This window comes from Chrysochloris asiatica, unplaced genomic scaffold, assembly GCF_000296735.1.
Source record: "Chrysochloris asiatica unplaced genomic scaffold, ChrAsi1.0 scaffold00078, whole genome shotgun sequence".
Classification (NCBI taxonomy): domain Eukaryota; kingdom Metazoa; phylum Chordata; class Mammalia; order Afrosoricida; family Chrysochloridae; genus Chrysochloris; species Chrysochloris asiatica.
The window spans coordinates 7,706,213-7,731,207 of record NW_006408596.1 but is presented as its reverse complement, the minus strand read 5'-3'; the positions used below and the strand labels follow the sequence as shown (position 1 = coordinate 7,731,207).

Genomic DNA, 24,995 nt, shown 5'->3' with positions numbered 1-24,995 from the left:
AAAGGTGGACGTTTTATAGCAAAGAGGGGAGTGATTAACTTTTCAGTCTAGGAGCGGAGGTCCCTAGGACCATCAAGGGAGAAGAGCGGAGAGTGGGACCCTACCCAGAGAAGCAGTGATGCCTGAAATGGAGGCAGAGATGATGACGTGGAGCGATGGAGTGGCTGGAGACTTTAGATCCAGAGAGGGAGAGCAACTGTGTGCTGAAGACCTGGGGAGTACGGAGGGCAGGACTGCAGGGTATACCCTTTGGTTGGTTGATGATGCATGGAGGGGATTGTAACCATGGCAATGAGACGATATACGATAGAATGAATGTAAAAGAGATGGGAAAAAAGCCACCCTTTTAGAAAGAAAAAAAATAAAAGAATAAGGGTTTTTTTTTTTTTAATTTATAAAAAAAGTCTCCGTTTTCCTTCCTGATCATGCACTCAGATATGCCGTGTTTGTTTTCCTGACTCGGTCTTAACTACTCAAACTCCCTTCCAGAATATTTCTTTATGTATGTAAAACCATGAATTATCTTGAATTCTCTCAAAGCTTTAAAATGCACCTGAAAAGCTTTTAAAATATTATTTGTTTTCTTTTTCAATGCTTTGGAGTATTGTTGCTACGTGTCATGTTGGTTCCGACTCATAGCAACCAGATATAGGGTTTCCGAAGAGTGGCTGGTGGATTTTGAAGTGCCAACCTTGTAGTTGAAACCCACACTGCAGTAGAGCGCTCATCCTACAGCATCGCATGAGAGCTCCATGCTTTGGAGTAGGGCTTGGCAAACTATCGTTAAAGGGAGGAGCAGCTAATCACTGTTTGTTCATTTTAAAGAGTGCGCTAATGGAGTACAAAGAGCTCCAGTAGCGTAGTGATTATGAATTGGGCTGCTAACCTCAGGGTCAGCAGTTCAAAACTACCAGCTATTACATGGAAGATGAGACTTTCTACTCCAGTAAAGATTTACAGCCTCGGAAATCCTGTACAGGGTTGCTGTGAGTCGGAACCGACTCCAGGGCACATAACAACAACTAATAGAGTACTGGACTCCTGGTGTGGCGCTGTAGGATCAGCACTGGACTGCGAACCATAAGGTTGGCAGTTCAAACTCACCGGCTGCTCCTTGGAAACCCTATACAGAGTTACTATGAGTCAGAACCAATTTGACGGCACTTAACAACCGCAGCAGCAGCAATAGAGTGCTGATGTGGTGCTACAGAGTAAGCACTGGACTGCTAACAACAAGGTCAGTGGTTCAAACCCACCAGCCACTCCTCGGAAACCCTGTACCAGTTGCTGTGAGTCAGAATTGACTCAACAGCACTTAACAAAAACACAGGAAAATAACTTATTTTTATTGGCATACAGTAAGACCTTCTAAAGTAATGTTGCAGTCCTGTTGTCATGCTGTAGGATAAGAACTGGACTGAGAGGTTGGTTAGAATCGCAAGGTCGGCCATTCAAATTTACCAGCTACTCTTTGGAAACCCTATACAGAGACTCTGTAAGTCAGAATCTACCGGATGGCACTTAACAACAACACTGCTTTATTGTTGTTGTTTTTAAGTGCCGTGGAGTCGATTCCAACTCATAGTGACCCCATTTAGGGTTTCCAAGGAGTGGATGGTGGAAATCAATTGCCCAACTTTCAGTTAACAGTCCAGTGCTTATCCTCCAGGGCCACAACACGATTCCTCTATACACTTACAAAATATGACTTTTTGCCTTTAGATGGTAAAATTCAATTGAAAATGTTTTTTTGTTGCTGTTGTATATTTTTGGACCTCTATAGCTTTTCTTCCAACATTGGTGGTACTGTAGGATAAGAAATGGACTGTGAACCACAAGATCAGCAGTTCAGGTCCACCAGCCACTCCATGGGAGAAAACTGAGGCTTTGTGTTCCTGTGAAGATTTACAGCATTGGAAACTCTGTACAGGGTCTCTAACCAACTCATACAGCACTTGCCAACAACAGCAAGAAAATCGCTTCATCTTCAACGTACTATTGCTGTCAGCCACACTCCTCACCTTTGCCATTGTAGTGTGCAAGCAGCCAGAGGCAGTATGTAAGGGAATGAGTATGGTTGTGTTCCAAACCAAACTTTATTAAAGGGCACTGGAATTTGAATTTCATATCATCTTCACATTTCATGAAATATGATCCTTCTCTTGATTTTTCTCCCCCAAACCATTAAAAAATGGGAAGAACCATTTTTAGACCATAGAAAAGTGACCAGAAACCAGTCACTGTTGAGACAGCTCTAACTCATAAGGACGTCATATGTGTCAGAGGAGAACTGTGTCTATAGGATTTTCAAAAGCTGAGTGTGGGGAACATAGATCACCAGACCTTGCTGTCGAGGTGCCACAGAGTGAACTTGAATTTCAAACCATTCAGTCAGCAACTCAGCACATTAAAACAAGTTTGCACTACCTGGGACTCTAGAAAGCAGGTGGTGGGATGGATTTGCCCCATGGGATAAAGTTTTCCCAATCCTGCTCTAAACTGACATTTAAAAATTTAAAACAGAAAAAAAAACAAAAAACAAAAAACAGACATACAGGGCACAGATTTCAAAAGGGGTTGGCACGAGCACTCCATGATTTACATCAAATCATGGAAAACCTCAAGTTTCCAAATGACCTACATCCATGTGTCTCTCTTTGTGTCAAACATGGCTCTCCTGGAAAGCGAGGTCAGCTTATCAGCTAAGAAGCTGCTCTGCTCCTGAGCAAGCAGTCATACCTGCTCTTTGATTTCTTGGAGCTTCCGGCTCTGCTCTCTGATATCATGGAGAAGCTGCAGTGCTTTGTCATCCTCCTGGGACACCTCCATCCGTGCTTGCTCCAAACTTCGCTTTAAGCTCTGCGGAAAGCAAAAATTTTAATAGGGAGGCCCTGCGGATCCTGCTCGGTTTGAAAAGATTAATTAAGAGAGATGCCTCACAAGGCACCCAGATGGTTTCCGGTGACAGAGCCAAACTTTACAGCTTCCAGGTTGGTGTCTGGTTCCAGTGTATGTCCTGTAAGAACATCATGGTGAATTTGATGACCTTTCGGGATCAGCCATCTATCCATCTACCTGTCCTAACAGATACTTACATGTATGTTTGGGCCCAAACACTAGTAAAGACACAAAACTAACATTTGGACAGCTACAGTCTTTCTTCTTGAACAGCAGTTAACTGAGAACTCCCAAGTACACATCCCTCTTCCAAAGTAGAAACTATTAATTCTCTGCCCAGTTGTCACTACACATTCCAACTAGTCTACTTCCACCTCCTGGCGTACATTTCCTGAACACCTTTCATCCATAAGGCTCCCTCCATGCTTCAACGGCACTGAAATAGATATCTGAGATACCAAGCTGAATAATTTCACCCACCACTGAAATGCGGCCAAGTCTGGAATGGAAACATAGCAGTTATTCTTAATCAGCCAGGCTCTATAGATTTCCTCTCCCGTGTGAAAAAAACTTTCGCAATGTGTGATTCAACTTCTTAAGGCTGCTTTCTGGGCACATTAAAAAACACCTGAATGAAAAATTTAACAAGACAATGGAGAAGACAGTCTACGCTTGTGAAGAGAGGAAACAACATCAAAAGAAAGTCACATGGTAAATAATGACAGAGGGTCTGTGCTTCATAGCGGAGTTTTCTTACCGCTAAGCTGATTCTAGGCAACAGATAATTGGTTTCAGGCAGACTCAAAAGACATTTTCTTGTACAAACTTGGGAGTCTGATTCCCAAGGCGGATCATGTTGGACACAATGTAGACCAAAGAGGTTGGGATGTAAGATTCTAGGACTCTTTGCAACTCAAATCTGCAGGCTCCAGGAGACCAGTGACCTACCAGAACTTGCAGCTGGAGGGGTCCAACTCATTTCTCTGTGACCTAATGCCTGGCTCACACTACTCTGCGAACCAAAGAGCTGGCTCTGGTACTGGGAGTCGCCCTTTCTCTCCCTCTCTGTTCTCTGTCACTGGCTGTGATGTGCCTCATGAAGCTGTCATGAAACAGGATGAGACACACACAACAGGAAGTGCCGCCTCCAAGGGAAGGGGCTTCGGGGAAGGCTCACACTGCATTCTGTGATGTAGGTAGCAAGGTCCTGCTCCAGGAGGGATCTCTGAGTCTCAGAGGCCTTCAGCTCCACCTCCTTCTGACTAAGGACAGCCTCCACCTCAGACACTCTCCGATGTAACCGGGTCATTTCCTGCTCCATCTGAAATAAACACATTGACAGGTTAAAAGGGCCCGTGGAGGTTCATTAGGAGCAATCAAATCTCAAGTAGCCTCTGAAAACAACAGTTGGGATGAAAATACCATTTTGTCTTCGCCCAGGAGTGCACAGTTCTTCGTAAGGACAGTCACCAATGCTAAGTCCCTCCTCTCATTCAAGTCTCAGGTTCACACTTGATCACTTCTCTAACCCAGTTAGCAAGGAAGCCACCAGCACCATTTTTCGCCTGTTTGGTTTTGATTTTTGGTTTGGCTTGGCTTTTACAGACGTCACTTTAATTTTATCCCAAAGCCATCTTGGTCACCCCCCATCTCCTTGCAAAGATCTAGAGGATAGGTCCAGCACAGGACAAGGAGATATCTACTCGTCTGCACTCTTAGGAGTCCCAAGCAAGGAGTGACTTTTGTTAGTTTCCAGAGCGCTGCCCCTAGGCAGGAACAGTAAGTGTTAAGAGACGTTGAGCATAATCAATACAGTGGCTGTGGTTACATAAGCAGGAGCTTTAAAAGACTAGGAAGAGAGACTTCGCATCACTCAGAGCAGATGGGCTGCATCTCGGCCACACGTGAGGACCCACGCCACCTGCCGGAAGAAGCAGACGTCTAGGCGGGTCATGCTGAGAAACGGGCCGTTTTAAATCCAGCGCCTCCTTTGGTTAAGACTTAAAGGATTTATGGCAACGTCAAGGCCTGATTTCATCTCCCTCTGAGCTGCTGGAGGCACGACTTCAGCGAGAGAGGGAGCACTTCGCTCTCTCCGGATCAGGCGGCTCAGTGCCAGCAGTGGCCCCGGGTGGATCCCTTGGCATATATTGACGGGAGGATCCTGGAGCAAGGAAGGAGGCCGGCTGCGGAAATAAATACCTTGTGACACTTATCCTGAGAGTCTTGCAGCTCTTTGCTTTTGATGAGAAGTTTCTTTTCCATGGAGCTAGTCTTGGCAGGGGAGTCCAGACCAGACACAACAGACCTAGATAGAGGAAAACCAATGTCAAGATGGCACGCAGTGGGCCTGGGACGCCACATTCAACAACAACGGCAGTAATGATGACGCACCTCTCAGCATTCTGTGGTTGTCAAACACAGCTAGATCAAATGGCTTCTAATGACCCAAGGTCATAAGGCAAGGAGGTGGTGGGAAGCAAGCGTCTGGAGGCAGATGGACCTAAGTGCAAATTCAGTTGCTATTAACCCTGGACACTGATTTAGCCTCTCTGAGTCTTGGTTTCCTCATCCGAACAGTGGGAGTATAGTGAAAGGTGTCGGCAACGACGGGGTGGCTTCATTCACTTGCTCAACATGTCTTGTGCTCCTACTCTGTTCCAGAAACTGTCCCAGACACTGGGACACAGAGTGAACCAGACAGACAAGGTCCCTGCCTTCTTGGAGCTGACATTCTACAGAGGACAGACAGAGGCAGCAGACAGACACAAGACAAAAAGATTACGAACAATGATCAAGGAGGGCTACTCTGAGGAGGTGGCCGTCTGATCACCCTTGCTAAAGGCTCACTTCACCCCACTGCACATCATATCACATCACCCTGTTAACATCTTTCTCAGGAATGATCATTGTTCATAATCTTTTTTTCTTCCAAGATAACAAGGAGCCAACCATCCAAACCTCTGGAAGGAGACAAGCTCCAATGAAGGGGCTCATACTGAAAGTGCACATGCTATGAATTACCAGCATGCTGGACAAAGTAGTATTTATTCTACCTCCAAGCTAGCCAGGTTAATCCTATTTCATTTATAAAAACAGTTACTTAAAAAAGTTTACTGTGGCAGAATGAGTACTAGCCCCCTAAGATGACCATGTCCTAGAACCAGAACTTACGAACATGTGACATTACAAGGCAAAAGGGATTTAGCAGATTATGTTGGGGAGACTCTCCTGAATCAATCCGGGTGGGCCCAATGTAATCACAAGGGTTCTCATAAGTTGGAAGTAGAAGAGGGATGGAAATGTAACCACAGAAGCAGGGGTCATTGTTTGAGAGAGGTTTAAAGACACCATGCTGCTGGCTTTGAAGATGGAGAAAGGGACCACAAATCAACAAGTACATGAAGCCTTTAAAAGTTGACAAAGGAAACAAACCAACCCAGATTCCTCCTAGAGTCTAACGATGGAACTCTGACCTACCACCTTGATTTCGGTCCAGTTAAACCTACCTCAGACTTGGATCTCCAGAACAGCAAAATAATAAATTTGTGTAGATTTGAGTCACTGCGTTTCTGATCATTTGTTATAGCAGCAACAGTAGATTGATACACTCATTGAGCACTTACTACAAAAGGAACAAAATAATAAATGTGTACTGTTTTGAGTCACTAGTTATAATAGCAACAGTAGACTGACACCCATTCACTTGCTACATTGTATTCTGAGTATATTCTAACATAAAACATACGTTAACTTTTTACTGCCTACAATCCTACTAAAAAAATAAAACTAAAGAAATCCGTTGCTATTGAATTCCAACTCATTCCAATGTTCTGAGTGTGTGTGTGTACAGAGAGAGAGTGCACGAGGGCGAGCCAGCACCCTGCTGTGATAATGCAGGCTACACACTGCATTGATAACTACAAGGTGGTGGCGGTGGTGGCTGTGTGCCGTGGAGTTGGTTCTGACTCATAGCAACCCTGCACAGGGTTTCCAAGGCTGTAAATCTTTATGGGAGCAGAAAGCCTCATCTTTCTACCGCGGAACAATTGGCAGTTTCAAACTGCTGACCTTAAGGATCGCGGCCTGATTTGTAACCACTACGCTACCATAGCTCCAAAGGTAGGCAGTTCAAATCCACCAGTAGCTCTTGGAAATAGGAGCTGTACAGGGTGACTATGGGTCAGAACCGACTCAACAGCACATATCACCAACCACACTGGCTGCAGACTAGTTCTCTCAGGATACACTGTCTTAATCTTCTTAGGGCGCCTTCAAATAAAAGGATCAATCTGAAAAGTGGAGTCTGAAGGGATTTGCTGGACTAGTTCAATTTAAGGCAGAGAGCTCAGCTCAAAAGGGTAAAAGGACATTTTTGGAGGGATTCCAAATGGGTGATACGCTGATAGATTTTCTCAAAGGATACATGAGGACTTATCAGGAAGAAGTTTTAAGAAGACTGAAAACTGAATTGGTACGAAAAATTCCAGTAAAGTTGGGTCTAGATTTTTTTCCCCCCATTATGACAATGCATCTGATGTGATCATTCTTCCAGGCAGCAAGGGTTGTCTTACTAGAATCTCCTTAGGAAACCTTATCCCATCTACCCTATAGCCCTGATCATGATCCTTCAGACTTCTTTATGCTCCCCAAACTCAAAGAACATTTCAAAGGAGTATGATTTGATTCCCATCAAGATGACAAAACCTCCATTTCAACAAGGTACAAACTGAAGAGTGTAGAATTTGGGGGGGAAAGGATTAGAGACATGGAAACATCACCTTCCGAAGTGTGTAGACCTAGATGTGGGATATGCTGAGAAACAATTTTGATATTTTTATTTAATAAAGGTTGAAGTTCAAAGCCAGCATCTGCTCCTGGGAAGCTCTAATCAGGGTGGCTATGGGCCGGAACCTACTTGACGGCACTAGCAACACCAATGGGATGCTGCAGGATAAACACTGGAGTGTGCACCACAAGGTTGGCGGTTCAAACCCAGCAGCTGCTCCTCGGGAACCCTGTACAGGGTCGCTATGGGCTGGAACCTACTTGACGGCACTTACCAATGTCAGCATGACTTTGCAGCAGCATTTTGAAACTACCCTTGTGCATGAATATATGCATCTGTGTGTGTGGTTATGTGCTGTGGAGTCGGTTCTGACTCAGCAACTCTGCATAGGATTTTTGAGGCTGAATAGGAGTTCTAGGAGCTCTGGTAACGTAGTGCTTACGAATTGGGCTGTGAACCGCAAGGTCAACAGTTCAAAACTACCAGCTGCCCTGCAGGAGAAAGATGAGGCTTTCTGTTCCCGTAAAGATTCACAGCCTCGGAAACCCTGTTCAGGATCACTATGGGTCAGAAGTGACTTGATGGCACTTAACAACAACAACAACAACATAGAGGAGTCCTGGTGTGGCGCTGTGAGTTAATGCGCCAGACTGGAAAGCTGTTTGAACCGCAAGGTCAGTTCAAGCTCACCAGTTGCTCCTCGGAAACCCTATACAGACAGGGTCGCTATGGGTCGGAACCGACTCGAATGCACTTAACAACAACAACATATCTTTATGGAAGCAGAAAGCCTCATGGTTCTCCTACAGCATAGCTGGTAGTTTCGAAGTACTGACCGTGAGAGATTGGCAGCCTGACTCATAACCAGTACGCTACCAGAGCCCCTTCTGTATGTATTCATGTTGTTGTTGTTAAGTGCAATGGAGTTTATTCCAACTCATAGAGTCCCAAATACGGTTTCTGAGGAGCAGCTGGTAAGTTTGAAATGACGATCCTGTGGTTCAAACCGACCTTGTGGTCCAGTGTTTATCCTACAGTGCCACACCAGGACTCCATATATGCATACATACATAACTATGTATATGTGTATACACACATACAAACACACACATGTGACTTAAAGCACTTACTGATGGAGCTCAAACAACTGGAGCAGTAAGCAACAGTGACCCTTCGGTTAGCAGTGAAGCACTTAACTGGTGCACTAACAGGGTTCCAACAACCCTAACGACAGGTCACCAGCTTCCTTCTGCATAGGAGGAGATGAAGGCACACAGCCTGAGTAATCTGCCGGCTGGTCTGAACAGAGAGCTGAGGCAGAGAAGCTAGCCTGATGCGCTCGATGTAACTAACTCTCACGAAAATATCAAAGACAACGTGGCATGTCCTCCTGAGAGTGAGCTACAAGTATGTGCACCCCAAAGAAAGGGCACATTCGCTTCAAACGTACGCATAAGGACACACTGGGCCTCATGTTGGGTGCTGTCAAGGTGACGGCGACTTACAGCAATCACACGTGACAGAGCCCAAGAGGGCTTTCTTGGCTGCAACCTTTACAGGAGTAGATCACTAGCTCTTTCTTCTGGGTTGCTGCTGGATGGATTCGGACCACCTGCCTATGGTTAGCAGTCATGCGTGGAACTGTTGCCCCTCTAGCGCTCCTTGTTTTTAGAAGGATTTAACTCTGGGTGGACACAACAGTCCTCATCCAGGCAGCTCCCTCAGTGTAGGTGCTCTGCATAGGAATACTGGGACTAGTAAAGGTCAGGGCCAGAGTGACAGAGAGCAAAGGCTCTTGAGCACAGAGGGATATGTGATGGGGACCCCAGCCCTAGTAACAGGAACTGGCTGCTAACAAGTGCTGGGGTCTTCGCAGGTGACGGTGCTGCCTGTTGGCCCAAGTGATTTCCATGTCTACAAGAGGTCTGTTTGCGGCAGCAACACGGACACCTCTCTCCTGACATCCCCCAGCCCAATGACAATGGTTGGTGTGGCAGTGTTGGCTCACTCTACCCCGAGAAGGCCTTCCACACATACTCTACACACCAGGGCAGCATGTGAACAAACCCCAGAGTCACACTGCTCTGCGTCAACTCGGACCCCACCACCCACTAATTATCTTAACTTCCCATTCCTGAGTCTATTTTTACAACTGTAAAATGGGGATCGTTCTCAACCTGCTTCAATGGGTTCTTGTGAGGGTTAAATGAGATAATGGATGTAATACCAGTCCCTAGCATATGGAGACGGTTCAATAAAGGCCGGCAGTTACTCTTCTCATTGTCAATTTTGCCATTACTACCCATACAACTCCGTAAATAGTACATGCTTTCAGGCCTACAATAGATGCTCAAAACGGTAAAACTCAGGGGGCTGAACTGCTCTGTATTCTTATTCACATAAAAACAAATGCTGATTACTCATAGAAATGGGCAACAGGAATCGCATAAGTCACTGAATCCAGAAATAAATGTTTTGAAAAATCTCACTTAGGACTGAAACGTTTAACCAAGTTCTACACCTCTCACCAGCATGTTTGCCACCTTAACCTCGCCCAAACATACGTTCTGTCACACTCACATGCATTCTCTCACACATACATGCACCCACACACTATTTTTCTTTCTCTCTAAAACAAGAGGACATGGCATGCCTGGCATGGATTGCAGTTGCCCTCCGATGTCCCTTCTTTCTGGCTGCACACTGGTGGCTGGGCTATGGAACAACACGCAAAGCATTCAAGAAGTGTGCAAAATGCCTGGCCATGAGGAACCCAGGGTCACTTGCATCTACGAAGTCACCGGTACCACATCTCTCTGTGGCAAAGCACAGAACCAACAGCCGTTTAACGAACGATGACATGGTACTTGGTGGCAGGTATGGGAGCAAATGCTTAAAATGTGCCACACTGACTGCTTATTCAAAAACACAGTATTTCTAGGTCACTTGTCACTGGAGCCCAGAATCAAGATGCTGTACAGTCGCACCCAATGGCTCTCAAGGGAGAGAACTAGACAGCCCTCCCAGTCACCCAAGGTCCAACTCCCTCGTTCTGCTATTTTGATGCTTGACAAATGCTCACTGTTTGGGAAGTCTAAGTATGGCAATTAAGAGCTCTTTAGAATAAAGGTGCTAAAAATACAGATACAAAAAAAAAATTTTTTTTTTTTTAAGAATAAATAAAAATCACATCTAAGGATAGCCGACTCGATGGCACTCAACAACAACAACAAGGATAGCTATGGTAAGGATGCTGTGGTTAAAAGTTGGCTTATAGCAACACTTCCATACACAATGCTGGGAGGGAAGATGAGGCCGGAGGAGGGGGAGCTGCCTGTGTCCTCAGTGGTTCTCAATCCAGCTGCACGTAAAAATCACTAAAGAGTTCCTAAAACATACTAGTGCCTTCACCTCAGGCCCACTAGGAAGGCTAACAGAAAGGAGAAACTTACAAGAATTAGGGAGCATGCAAAGAAATTGGAACCTTTGTTTACTGCTAGTAGGAATGCTAAATAGTGTAGCCACTGTAGAAAACTGTTTAAGTGATAATTCAGAAAATGAAACATAGAATTACCACATGACCCAACAATTTCTTGGAATTTATCCAAGAAATGTGAAAGCAAGGACTCAGTTATTTTAAACCAACATTCACGACAACACTATTCATGATAGCCAAAAGTGGGAACACCCAAAATGTCCATCCACAGAAGAATGGATGCTGACATACAAAATGTGGTGCAAGGACTATTACTCAATTATAAAGAGAAATGAAGTTCTGATACATGTTATAATATAAAATGAACTTTGAAAACATGCTGCTGAGTAAAGGAAGGCAGACAAATGTTTATGATCCCATTCGAGTATCGAGAATAGGCAAATACAGAGAAACGTTTAGAGGTGGTCACCAGGAGATGTGGAGAGGAAGGAGTGGGAAGTAAGACAGAAGGATATTGGGAACTGTTGAAGGGAAGTAAAAATTGTGGAAATGGGTAACGGCAGCACGAGATGGGGAATGCAGTTAATGACACTGAACTGGACACTTAAAAGTGGCTAAGATGGCATTTTTTTTGTTATACTTCACCACAATAAAATGAATTAATCCAAGGCAGGCCTCAGAGTCCTCTTACCAAATACAACCCAGTCCTTTCAAGTAGTAATGCCTACACAGCCTACAATCACCCTACAAGTTACCATCTCGAGAGGGGTATTATTTAAAAAACTGTTAAGATTATTACTTTAAGCAAAGGTGTGTTTTTTTAAAGTCCTTACCTGGTTGGAATGCTAAAATTGTGGATGATGGAGTAAAATTACAGTAAAGAAACTATTTACCAAGTTACACTGACCCTGAAATAAGACAGGGTTACCTGCAAACAAACGCATCTTCCAAAAATTGCCCTTTGTTCTGAAAATTCCACTTCTACAAATAAATCTGTTTTTACTATTGTCTGAGTGTGTATGTGTTTATCTGTACATGAAAGAGATAAAGGGAGAAAATTTAGGAAAGATCGAATACATGAAATATAAAATATTAAAAGCCCTGTCATCCACATGAGAAAGGAGCCCTGAAGGGGCAGTGGTTCAATGTTCAGAAGTTCACTGAAAAGTCAGCAGTTCAAATCCACCAGCTACTCACTACAGGAGAAAGATGTGGCAGTTCATTTTTGTGGATTAGTAAAGATTAGAAACTGTAAAGATTGGAAACTCAGAAACCCTAGGGGCCGGTTCTGCTCTATCCTTCAGTGTCACTATGAGTCAGAACCAACTCAGCACCAACAGAAACATAATCCCCGTGAGAAATGACTGTGAACCAGTTTTGCCACCTTTGGCTCCCACTACCCCAGGTACATTCAGTGCTGTCTGAGACTCTTGATCTTCATGCCTTGGGGTGGGGAGGTGCTACTGCTGTCCAACGGACAGAGGTCAGGGGTGTTGCTCAACATCCTACAATCTACAGGACTGACACCACTGTACAGAATCATCTGGCCCAAAATGCTAACAGTGCCAAGGCTGAGAAGCCCTGCTGTAGGAACTATAAAGATAAGCCTTAATTCCTGTCCTCAAGGAGAGAAAATCAATGTCATCACCTTTGCCAACCTTAAGTTTATTGCACATTTACTATATATCAGGTATTCTGCTTCATGCTTTATAGGTTATCTCAATGAATCTGCCCAATTATCCTATGAGGAAGCTATTCTTGGGCCCCTTGAACTGAAGCCAAGGCATGGCTTGCCCCATGGCTACAATGTCTACCACGCTGTGATCATTTGTGTGTAGGTATAGGACAGGAGAGCTGGGGATTCAAAGCTGTGACATTATGCAATTTGAGTCATGATTTCAAATCCTAATTTTGGCGCTTCTCGACAGGATGGTCTCAGACAAACCCCAGAAAGCCGCTGCCGAGTTCAGAATAGTAACTCAGGGAGAAGAGGGATAATGGTCATGTGAGGAAAAGTAACCTCCATCCAGGACTGGCTGTGTTCAACGCTGGGAGGGTGACTCCAAGTCTGAGCTAGGGCTGCCTTGGTTGCCAAGAATATTCACATGCCAGCTCAACCCACACTCAAGAGCAACTCTCTCTCCTGCGCGTGGTGGCTCAGGGGGGTAATTAAATGGGAAACAGGGCAGATTTCAGAGGCCCAGGCTGGTTCATGCTCCAGGCTCTATGAGGATGCTAATAAAAGAACATGCAGCCTGCCCACACATTGCTTGCCTACTCCTCCTGGCCACATCTCTGATCCACAGCCAGCTATCCCTATGGGGAGAAAAGGCGCTTCTGAGTCCTGGGTGCAGTCACCACCCACACACAGCACTGCTGTCTCTTCAAACACAAAGCCAAGTTTGGGGCTTCATTTTTTTCCCAGCTTCTATTTTCTAGAAAAATTTACTCTAAAATCAGCATTTCTGCCCGATCTATACATCTATTTTATAATTAGGGAGGTCCAAAAAAACATTAATAAAGGTAATTGTATATGGCACTGAGGGAAGGTCGGGCTCAGTTATTACTGCTTCAAAGTTTAGGATATGTTTTATAAAACATATTAGACATGACCTAAAACTTGCTTTGTATGTGAGTCCTGGTATGGTGCTACGGGTTAATGTGTGGGACTGCAAGGTTGGCTTGAACCACACGCCAAGGTTGGCAGTTCAAGCTCACCAACTGCTCCTCTGATACCCTATAAAGGGTCGCTATAAGTTGGAACTGACTCAATGGCACCTAACAACAACAACAACAACATGTAAGTTTAATATTTAAGTAAAATACACTTTTCCCAATGATGTCCCTATAAATAATCCACATGACTTTATAGAAAGAGATTTTAAAAATCTGTTAATGAACCTATTAACTGAATATTTCATAGCAAAAGAGAAGACAACTTGTACTTGTAACCTAAAAGTAAGGACGTATGTTATGAGCTCTCGATTCACCACTATAATGACTCAGATCACCCTGCAGCAATGTACCGTCCACTTAGTCCTAAAGGACGAGGATCCCATGTCTACAAAAGATGCCTCCAAATCACACATCACTGAGAAAACCGAGGAAGGATACTCAGGCTAAAAAGAGGAAATCAAAATTAGCTCAGCTGAGGGCCTTACCTTAATTGTGGCCACAGCTCTAAATATACATGCAACTGCAAGATGTTAAGACGGTGCAGAAAAAAAGGAAGAAAGAAAGAAAGAAAATTCATCAGCATTCTGTTTCCAAAAATATATTGGCTTTTCAAGATTGAACATTCTGAAATTTATGAACTAACTTTATAAGCCTTTTTTTGAAATGCACGGTGGTATGCATCATGCGCACGTGAGAATTCTGAAAACAATACTCTGCTCGAGTTCCTGACTCTGTCTACCCTTAGGGTACCATTTCCCCACTGACATTTACACTTAACACTTAAACACATACACACAGCCAGCAGTGGTCTCCAGTCAAATTACAGCATTCACATCCAGGTCATGAATCAATGATCAAAAGTCAAAATAAGAAGAGAAGTTTAACCACTCATATGATTCCTAATACCACCTCACCTCTAAACCAGAGCTTAGCTTTGCAGACTAATTGCATTGATATACTTCCACCTCTTTCTTGGATGAATACTAGAACCTCCTAACTCATCTCCCAGACTCCAACTCCTTCCCTCTAAGAGCCACCATCCACACAGTGGTCAGAGGAACCCTGTGTAAAATGACAACCAGATAGTCCCTGTTCTGTTCGAAATCCTGCAACAGATTCCTGTTCATTGCAATAAGAGCCCTCCTTATCTGAACTTGGACCACTTTCCCTGAGCATCTTGAAGCTTTGGCTACCTCAGTGTTCATCCTATCCAGTGAACACCTACAGGCTGGTCCCCGCCTCAGGGCTGGGCCTGGACTATTCCTCCTACTTAGCTCTAGTCATTGTCCTGTCACTGGGAAGCACACTATCTAAGGGCAGGCATTGTCATCTTTGGGAGTTCACTGTTACATCTCTAATGCCTACAAAGTAACCGGCACTTGGTGGTGGTGGTGGTGGTGGTGTGCCATGGAGTCAGTTCCAACTCATAGCGACCCTGTACAGGGTTTCTGAGGCTGTAAATCTTTGCGGGAGCAGAACTGCTGGTAGTTTCGAACTGCTGACTTGAGGTTAGCAGCCCAATTCGTAACCACTACGTTACCAGAACTGGCACTTAGGATCCCAAATATTTAAATAAAAAAACAACCGAAGAACCAAATGAGTGAAGAAATATAAGCTCCAAGAGGACGGGACTTTTGTAGGTCTTATAGTCACTGCTAAGGAGCTCTGGTAGTGTAGGGGTTAACGAATCAGGCTGCTAATCTCAAAGTCAGCAATTTCAAACTACCAACTGTTTTGCAGAAGAAAGATGAGGCTTTCTGCTCCCATAAAGATTTACAGCCTTGGAAACCCTGTACAGGGTCGCTATGAGTTGGAACCAACTCCACGGCACATAACAACACCATATTCACTGCTATACCACAGTTTTCAGAACAGCATGGCACCATTGATCTGTCAGTTTGTTGTACTGTGGTGGCTTGTGTGTTGCTGTGATGCTGGCAGCAATGTCACCAATATTGTAAATACCAGCAGGGTCACCCATGAGGGACAGGTTTCAGTAGAATTTCTGAACCAAGACAGAGTAGGAAGAAGAGAAGGACCACTTCTGAAAGGTTAGCCACTGAAAATCAAATAAACAACAGCATAACATTGTCAGATATAGTGCCTGAAGATGAGCCCCTCCGGTTGGAAGAGCTGCCACCTCAAAGTAGAGTTGACCTTAATGATGTGAATGGAGCAAAACTTTAGAAACCCTCATTTGCTGATAGGGTACAATGTGATATGGGAAGAAACAGCTGTAAATATCCATTAATAATTAGAATGAGGAATGCACAAGTATGAATCTAGAAAAAAATGGAAGTCATAAAAATTGAAACGGGATGCATAAAGATCAACATCCTAGGCATTAGTGAGCTGACATGGATTGGTATTGGGCGTTCAGAACCAGACACATATATGGTTTACTATGCCAGGAATGAAAATTTAAAGAGGAACAATGTCCCATTAGTCGTCAAAAAGAGCATTTCAAGATTAATCTTCAAGTACAATGCTGTGTTTGATAGGATAAATTCATATGCTTACAAGTAAGTCCAGTTAATACCAATATCATTCAAATTTACATACCAACCACTAAAGCCAGTAATGATTAAATTGAAGAAGTCCACCACTTCTTCAGTCTGAAATTGATCAAACATGCAATCATGATACACTGATAACTCCAAGTGATTGGTATATGCAGGCTGCAAACAAAGAGGAAGGATTACTAATTAGAACACATGGCCTTGGGGATAGAAATGAGACTGGAGATCATATGACAAAGTTTTGTAAGACCAACAATTTATTCAAGGCAAATATCTTTTTTCAACAACATAAAAGGAGACTATACAAGTGGAAGTCACCAGATGAAATATACAAGAACAAAATTGACTACCTTTGTGGGAAGAGATAATGGAGAAGCTTAACATCATTGACCAAAACAAGGCCAGAGGATGACTGTGGGACAGACCATCAGTTGTTCATATGCAAATTTAGGTTGAAGCTGAAAAAGGTTAAAACAAGTCTACAAGAGCCAGAATATGAATTTGAATGTATTTAATATAAATTTAGAGACCCACCTTAATTTAGAGACCTTCGCAAGAACAGATTGGTTGCATTAAACACTAATGATCGGAGAACAGAAGCATTGTGGAATGACATCATACATGCAGATAGCAAAAGGTCATTAAAAAGACAAGAAAGAAAAGACCAAAATGGATCTCAGAAAGGACTCTGAATCTTGCTCTGAAACAGAACCTAAAGCAAGTGTAAGAAATGAAGAAGTAAAAGAGCTGAACAGGAAATTTCAAAAGGCAGCTTGAGACGACAAATGATAATGAAATGTGCAAAGACCTGAAGATAAAAATCAAAAGAGAAGAGCATGGTCAGCATTTATCAAACTGAAAGAACTGAAGACAACATTCAAGCCCCAACTCGCAATAATACTGAAGGATTCTATGGACAAAACATGGAATGATGCAGGTTGTATCAAAAGAAGATGGAAGGAATGCACAAGCACTGCACCAAAATGAACTGGTTGTTGTTCAACCATCTCAAGAGACAGCATATGATCAAAAACCGACAGTACTGAAGGAGAAAGTCCAAGCAATGGCAAAAAACAAGGCTCCAGGTACTGACAGAATGAAAACTGAAAAGTTTCAACAAACTTATACAGCACTAGAGGTACTCACTTATCTAGGTCAAGAAGTTTGGAAGACAGTTACCTGGCCAATCATACTTGTGCCTATTCCCAAGAGAGGCGACCCAATGGAATGCGGGAATCATCGAACAGTATCATTCATGTCACATGCAAGTAAAATTTTGCTGAAGATAATTCAAAAACAATTGCAACAGTACATCGACAGAGAATTACCAGAAATGCAAGCTGGATTCAGAAGAGAATGTGAAACAAGGGATATCATTGCTGGTGCCAGATGGATCTTGGTTGAAAGCAGAGAATACCAGAAAGATGTTTACTTGTACTTTATTGACTATGTTTACAACTGGCTTTCAATTTTGCGGTTCGTAACAAAGCTTGGATAATATTAGGGAAAAAAAATAGTATTCCAGAAGACTTAATTGTGCTCATGATAAACCTGTACATAGACCGAGAGGCAGTTGTCCCGAACAGGGGGATACTGAGTGGTTTACAATCAGGAAAGGAGTACTCCAGGATTGTGTCCTTCACCTTACTTATTCAATGTGTATGCTAAGCAAATAAGCCAAGAAGCTGGATTAGATGAAGAAGAATATGGCATCAGGACTGGAGAAAGACCCACTACAACTTGCGATATGCAAATGACACAATCTTGCTTGTTAGAATTAAAGAGGATTTGAAGTATTTACAGATGAAGATCAAAGATTACAGCCTTCCGTATGGATTGCACCTCAATGCACAGAAAACAAAAATCTTTACAACCAGACTAGTAAATAGCATCAGGCTAAGTGGAGAAAAGATTGAAGTTGTCAAAGAGTTCATTTTGCTGAGGCCTTTAGACTCATGGAATAAGAAAGGCTGTGTGCTGGTTGGCAGGAGGCTGGCTTGCAAAATGTTCCCTTTGGTCATTTAAATGAATTTTCTATGTGTTTTGTGTACATCCAAAAAAACCCCAGGGAATAGAGGTAAATACTGTTAACCGATGGTGCATGGAGGTGATTATAATCATTGAAATGAAACAAAATATGATTGGTTAACTGTAAAACGGATGATCTGTCCTGTAAACTATCATCCAATTCACAATAAAAGCTTTGAAAAAAACAAAAAAACTTCATTTTACTTGGATCCACAATTAATACTCAAGGAAGCAGCACTCAAAAAAAAAAATCATAGGATGAACTACATAAGACAAATCTGTAGCACAAGACTTCTTTAAAGTACTAAAGAGCAAAGATATCGCTTTGAAGATTAAGATACACCTGACCCAAGCCAAGGTATTCTCAATTGCCATATATGCATGTGAAAGTTGGACAGTGAATAAGGAAGACTGTTGAAGAATTGATGCCTTTGAATTATGGTGCTGCAGAAGAATATGAAAGTATCATGGACTGCCAGAAGAACAAACAAATATCTTGGCAGAAACACAGCCAGAAGTGAGGATGGTTGAGACTTCATCTAAAGTTCTTTTGACATGTTGCCAAAAGGGAACAGTCCCTGGAAAAGGATTATTCTGTTTGGTAAAGTGGAAGGTCAATGAAAAAGAGGAAGACCCCCTAATGAGATGGACTGAAACACTGGCAGCACTGTGTTCAGACTTAACAATAATTCTAAGGATGGCGCAGGACTGGGCAGTGTTTCATTCTGTTGTGCAAAGGGTACCCACGAGTTCGAATCACCTCAATGGCACCTAACAACAATAGAACATATAGTACATCATAGTAGCTCAATGTAGAATTACAAATTCGTTCAGCTCAGAAGACGCCTTCCTTGGGCACCCAACCTAAAGTGGCAGTTCCCATTCACTCCCCATTACAGGCTTGATCTCTTAAAAATTACCTCCAGTTGAAATTTCCTCATTTGTGAACTTTTTTATTCTGCCACCACTCCACCCTCAGTGCTAGTTTCTTGAGGACAGGGAACTTATCTGTTTTGTTCATAGTAATATCCCAAAGCCTACAACAATATGTTATAGGGTACATAAAGGAATGGTGGTTCAAACACTTTCGTGTCCCAAGAAGGCTCAGTTTAAAGGTCACCATGAAACAAAAGAATACAAAATGAGAACTAATTTTGCAATTGAATTAATGCTGGTACGTGCAGGCTTTCTGACCTACACGTGGGAGATGTTCAGTTTTAGTTCTGGGATGTCACCATGACACACACAGTCTCTCGTTCAAGGACACCAGGGTGGGTGGAATACATGACTCTGAGCACTGGGTTCCAGATTCCACTGAAGAATCACACACTCCACCATGCCACTAAGAAGCTGGAGCGGATTGTATGGAAGAAGCAGGTTTTAACCAACATAATTCAGAGTAGAAAATTGGATGGCGATATTAAGACATCTGTCAAGACACCCCACGTGGAGCCTGAGTTTCTCAATGGGCAGAAACCAGCAGAACGTTTGTATCAAGTGGAATCAGGGAAGGAAGCATCTTAGTCCTGTGCTCCCTCCTAAATAAATGAGTAAGAGCAAGAAATGGGATTCTTACTCTGCTCTAGGTGGTAACACTGAGTGCTCGGCATGCTTTATGTCCCCACAACAAGACTGCCATGTAGACATTATAATCCCATTTCAAAGATGACGAAACTGAAGTCCAGAGAAGTTAATGTAAAAACTTCAAAGTTAGTCACAGGGAGTGCCCAGATTTGTCCTCTGATTACAAAGCCTGGACTTTTAATAGCTCTATAATTTGTCCTGTGGAGGCCTGGTGGTGCAGCGTTTTAGTGCTCAGCTGCTAACTGAAAGGTTGGAGGTCCAACCCCACCCACCAGCCACTCAGTGGGGAGAAGACGTGGCGATCCACTCCCATAAAGGTTTACAGCTCTGGCAATCCTACGGGCAGTTCTACTCTGTCCTGTGATCAGAATCACCTCACTGGGTTGTAAAACTGGTCCCCAATATAGAGAATGGTTATATCCACTCTAAAGTTAAAATCTAGAAAATGACACCCCTTAAATCATGTGCAAGCTGTGTGTCTTTAAGAAGTAACCCAAGTTTCCTGGATTTTTGTTTCCTTTATCTGTAAAATAACATCTCTGTGTACATTTTTTGCCATGAGACCAGAACTGGATGGTGCCTAGCTGCCATTACCGAACATTTTGATCAGAGATTCTATAGAAGAATTCTAATCAAATGGGGGAAGTATAAAACAGAATTTCAAATTCTTATGTAATCTAGACTATTTAGAGCCACAGAGGTTTGATGAATCCCTAAAACAAATAAATACCCTGAGATAATCTTTAAACCTCAAGCCAAAAATGTCTCCTAAAATCTTCTTAAAACCAAACAACAGTTTAGCTTAACTAGTAAAGAATGTCTGCCTTGAGCATGTGCTTTGTGTCAAGATCTATTGACACAAGATCAAAATGACAACCACTCGGAAGATTAACTGGGAGATTTAGCAGACAGTGAGTTTCTGTTAATAACTTGGAAAAGGAGGCAAGAATGGTCAGCTGCACAGCTCTAGGGCTGTGATCAATGTGACTGAATTGTATGTGCAGAATGGTGGGATTAGTGTCTGTTTTACTGAGTCTATCCTCAACAATAACAACAAAATTAATTTTCACAAAAATTTTTTAAAAGAACAGTTGAAGATGTCAAATTTAAAATTTTATACATATGAAAAATTTCCACCCATCATTTATTTTTAAATAGCCATTAAAATAGCAACAGAAACATAGATAACATCTAGAAAAAAATATTAACGATGGTTTCTTGCTGGGCTTAAGTGAGAATAGTTCTCAAGCTCTTAGAACAGCAGCTGGTATGAAGTGAATTCTCAGTATAGGCAGCTCTTGCATCTTTATTATCTGATTACTCCACAAGTCCTGCATAACCTAGCAAAGTCATGACCTGTAGTGGGCAGGGTAACACAATGCAGTGGTCCTGAAGGCAGGCAGATATTAATCCTAAATTTTAGCTATGCTTGAAAACCTCAACAGAAAATAGCTTAACCTAGCTGAGCCTCATTTTCCTCATCTATAAAATGGGGATAGTGCCAGCCACCTCCTATAGTTACAGTGAAATTGTGAGAACTAAATGAGATGATATATGGAAAAGAACTCAGCACAGTTCTAAGTAGATAGCAAGTTCTCAACAGATGACAGCTTCTATGCATTGTGTAAACTGAGCAAAAGGAAAAGGAGCATCACCCCTGGCCACTTTGTTGTTGTTGTTAAGTGCTGTTGAATCGGTTCTGTCTCACAGCGACTATTCCAAGAAGTGGCTGGTAAACTTAAACCGCCAAGCTTGCAGTTCAAGTCAACTGCAGTCCAGCACATTAACCCCGGCGCCACACCAGGACTCCCTGGCCACTTTAGTCTAATTCAATTTGACAAATGTTCACTGAAGACCTGCCAGGACAAGGAACTGCTTCAGGTGAAAGGAGGTGAGCCTAGAACAGCTTGGTCAGACCACAGGGGACAAGGAGTCACAATGGAAAAGTCAGGCTGGGGTTTTGGTGTACCAGACCAGGAATACAAAGCTCAGGAATGGCCGTTAATTGTGTGTGCACTGTGATGCTGCTGGGGGTCTGAGCAGGTGGATGCATCATTCAGCCTGTGCTATGAAAGAATCCCACCCTCTTGGAGCATGGACTGGAGCAGAGAAATCAATTACGACACTACTGCAGGAGCCCAAGAAAGAGTCAACGAGACAATGACAATGAGACAACGAGGGCAGAAAAGGGGGCATGGATGCAAGCATCATTCGAGAGGCAGACCTGGGATGACTTAGCAACTTATGAGGTGGTGGGCATTGTGAGTGAGTGAGTGAGTGAGCGAGCAAGCTTGTCTTAGGAGGGACCAGAAGACAGGGATGGTGAGGAGCTGGTACAATGTCTTGGCTGATGAGCATAGAACACATTCAGATGAAGGCCCCAGAGAGGGAAGAGTTACACTCAAGGAAGTGAATGAAATCACCAAGCACCAAGAAGAGACTATAAAGAGAACTAGTGGGAACATTAGTGGATGATGGCTACACTTCCAGGGCCTGAAACAGAAGAAGAAATCAATCAAGGAGTGAGAGTGGTAGTCTGGGAAGAGGAATACCAAGGCTCTGCAACATGAAAGAGAAGTAGAGTATGTCAAGAAATGTCATAATTAATGGTATCAGATGGAAATCACTAGGTTTGGTGGGTAATTAGCAGCTGCTGAAACAGCAATTTTAGTAGAGTTGTAAAGGTGGTGCATTGAGTGTAGGCTACTGGTTCAGGAAGTTTGCCAGAGAAAAGAAGGTGAGAAAGGTCAGGAGAAGAATGACAAGTAAAGCTGAGAGAACCAAGAGAAATTCACTTAAGCAAAGAAGAGTTGCCAAACTGGCAGAGAGCTAGGGAACATACAGCACCATTTAGTCAATTACTGTCTTCTTAAGGGATCCGAGGCAACCATGCAAGTTAGCATGTGTAGGCAAGAAGAAAATGTCTTTGACAGATTTTTTGGAGCCTAATCTTCAGGATTTGGAGCCTAATCATTTGGATTAGATTTCCTAAAGGTATCGTTAAGACAAACAAGAAGGCTGTAGAATGGTTCTGTCAGGTCTGCAAAGCAAGCAGACACAATCTAAATAGAGAAGAGAATAAGGCAAGCAGAACAAGATGTGCCTGACTAAGAGAAAGAAGACATTGAAAGAGCAAGAAGAAACACCCAACACAGAGAGAAGCATTAAACATTGGAGCTGATAATGATGGGATACATGATGGGATACAAACTCAACACTAGGCACTTCAGGGTCATGACCACCAGGAGTAAGTTAAGGTTTTATAATTTACTTGGAAAGTGTAGATAAGGCATGCTTTCATGGACCAGTGAAGATTCTGTTTTTGCTGTGGGCTACTGAAATTTTTTTTTTATATATATAAATCAAAACACAGGTGAGGCTCTTTGTAATCGGGACCTGGAAATAGCACACACAGTGACAAAGAGCCTTTGGCTGGATGTGGGCAGAAAAGCCATTTTTAAGGGAACAGACTTCATCCCCCAAGTATTTTAATAAAAAGGAAGTAGGGTTGGCTTGGGTCAAGTGCAGGCCAACTTCTACTGGATGAAGGCATCCCAAGATAGATGATTGGGAGGCAACGTGAAGTACAAAGAGTGGATTTGAGTAGAAACAAAACCTAGAGCTGTCAACAGGGTGATGGGAGTTGCAGTCCTTAAACACTGGTGATTCCAGATCAACTGACTACATGTATATAGAGCAGCTTGGAGATGACTGTCCTGCAGGCATTGGAGAGAGCAAAGCCAAGGCAATCATCTGCCCTCATTGCAAGGAAATAAGAGCACCAGGAAAAGAAGAGATATGTCTGCACACGCACAAACACACACACACACACACACACACGAGGTAAGAGTCTAAATGAGAAGAAGAAATCAGAGAAAACCAAGAGCTACCTAAGCCACCTACTCAGTCAACTTTCAGAGATTTTAAACAAAACTCAGCCTTTAGACTGTCTGTCAGCTCTCATCCGCACTCCCTCTCCAACTTCATCACTTGTCACTCCCCACAATGGGCCTCCACACCTACATTTCCTAATTTCTCATCTTGGTGGCATTGGCACTGAACAACATAGCACAGTGGCTACGACAAAAGCTCTGAGCCACATTACCTGGGTTCAAGTTCGGGTTGAGATATTGTAGCTGCATGACCTTGAGCAAACTGTTTAATCTCTCTGTGCCTCAGTTCCCTCACATGTAAAATGACAGTAACAGTACCATTCTCCTGGGCTGATGTGCACCTTAAATGAGTTAATCCTCATAAAGTACTTGGAACAGAGCCTGGCAGAGGTATTCTCCTGTAGGGAAGAGTTGTTGCTATCACTCTGTTGTTGTTAAGTGCTGTCAAGTCGGTTCCGATTCATAGTGACCCTGTATAGCGTTTTCAAGGAGAGGCTGGTGAATTTGAACTGCCAACCTTGCAGTTTAAACCGACCCTTGCAGTCCAGTGCATTATTCCACAGTGCCTGCCTAAAATTCCCTCCACCTTCATCTCCACCACTTCAAATTTATTTTGTTTTTAAAAAAACTGAGCCAAATATTCTCCCTTCCATGAGTACGCTTATACATTAAGTTCCGACATGGATTTACTGTGGGTCTACCATGTTCTGTACTCCAGGGAAACCAAATGAACAAGACTCAGATCTACTCTTGAGATCAAGAGTCGTTTGGGGGAAATAGATAATGAAGAAAATCACTGATTCCATTTTAGCAAGAATTAAGGAATGGCACTGTGGTGCTGCGAGTTAATGTGCTGGACTACAAGGTCAGTTTGAACCACAAGGTCAGCACTTTGAGCTCACCAGCCACTCCTCGGAAATCTTATACTGGGTTGCTATGAGTAGAAAATGACTCAACGGTACTGAACAACAACAATTCCCCATCAAATGCCCCACCGGATCTTGGTTTACTCTCCTGACTCCTGAAGCAGTTACTCAATTTGTACCAGTGTTCTGCAGTGATGATCTTTACCTCGTATTATTTATCTGAATTGGTTTACACTTGTATGTTTTTGTTTTGCTCAACTGGAGGGGAAGGTGTCCATTCTGAGTCTTCTAAATCTGCCCCCCACT

At 43.1% G+C, this 24,995-nt stretch overlaps 1 protein-coding gene across 2 annotated transcripts in view; it reads right to left on the bottom strand.

Annotated features, from left to right (window-relative positions):
* Positions 1 to 24,995, bottom strand: part of CIT (citron (rho-interacting, serine/threonine kinase 21)) — a 294,107-nt gene that overhangs the window by 113,512 nt on the left and 155,600 nt on the right. For both annotated transcript variants that reach the window (XM_006865452.1, XM_006865453.1), the window contains exons 10-12: positions 5,101 to 5,206; positions 4,076 to 4,219; positions 2,740 to 2,859 (exon numbers count right to left, since the gene is read on the bottom strand). In XM_006865452.1, coding sequence (XP_006865514.1) covers positions 2,740 to 2,859; positions 4,076 to 4,219; positions 5,101 to 5,206 — 370 coding nt within the window. The remainder of the gene's footprint in view (positions 1 to 2,739; positions 2,860 to 4,075; positions 4,220 to 5,100; positions 5,207 to 24,995) is intronic.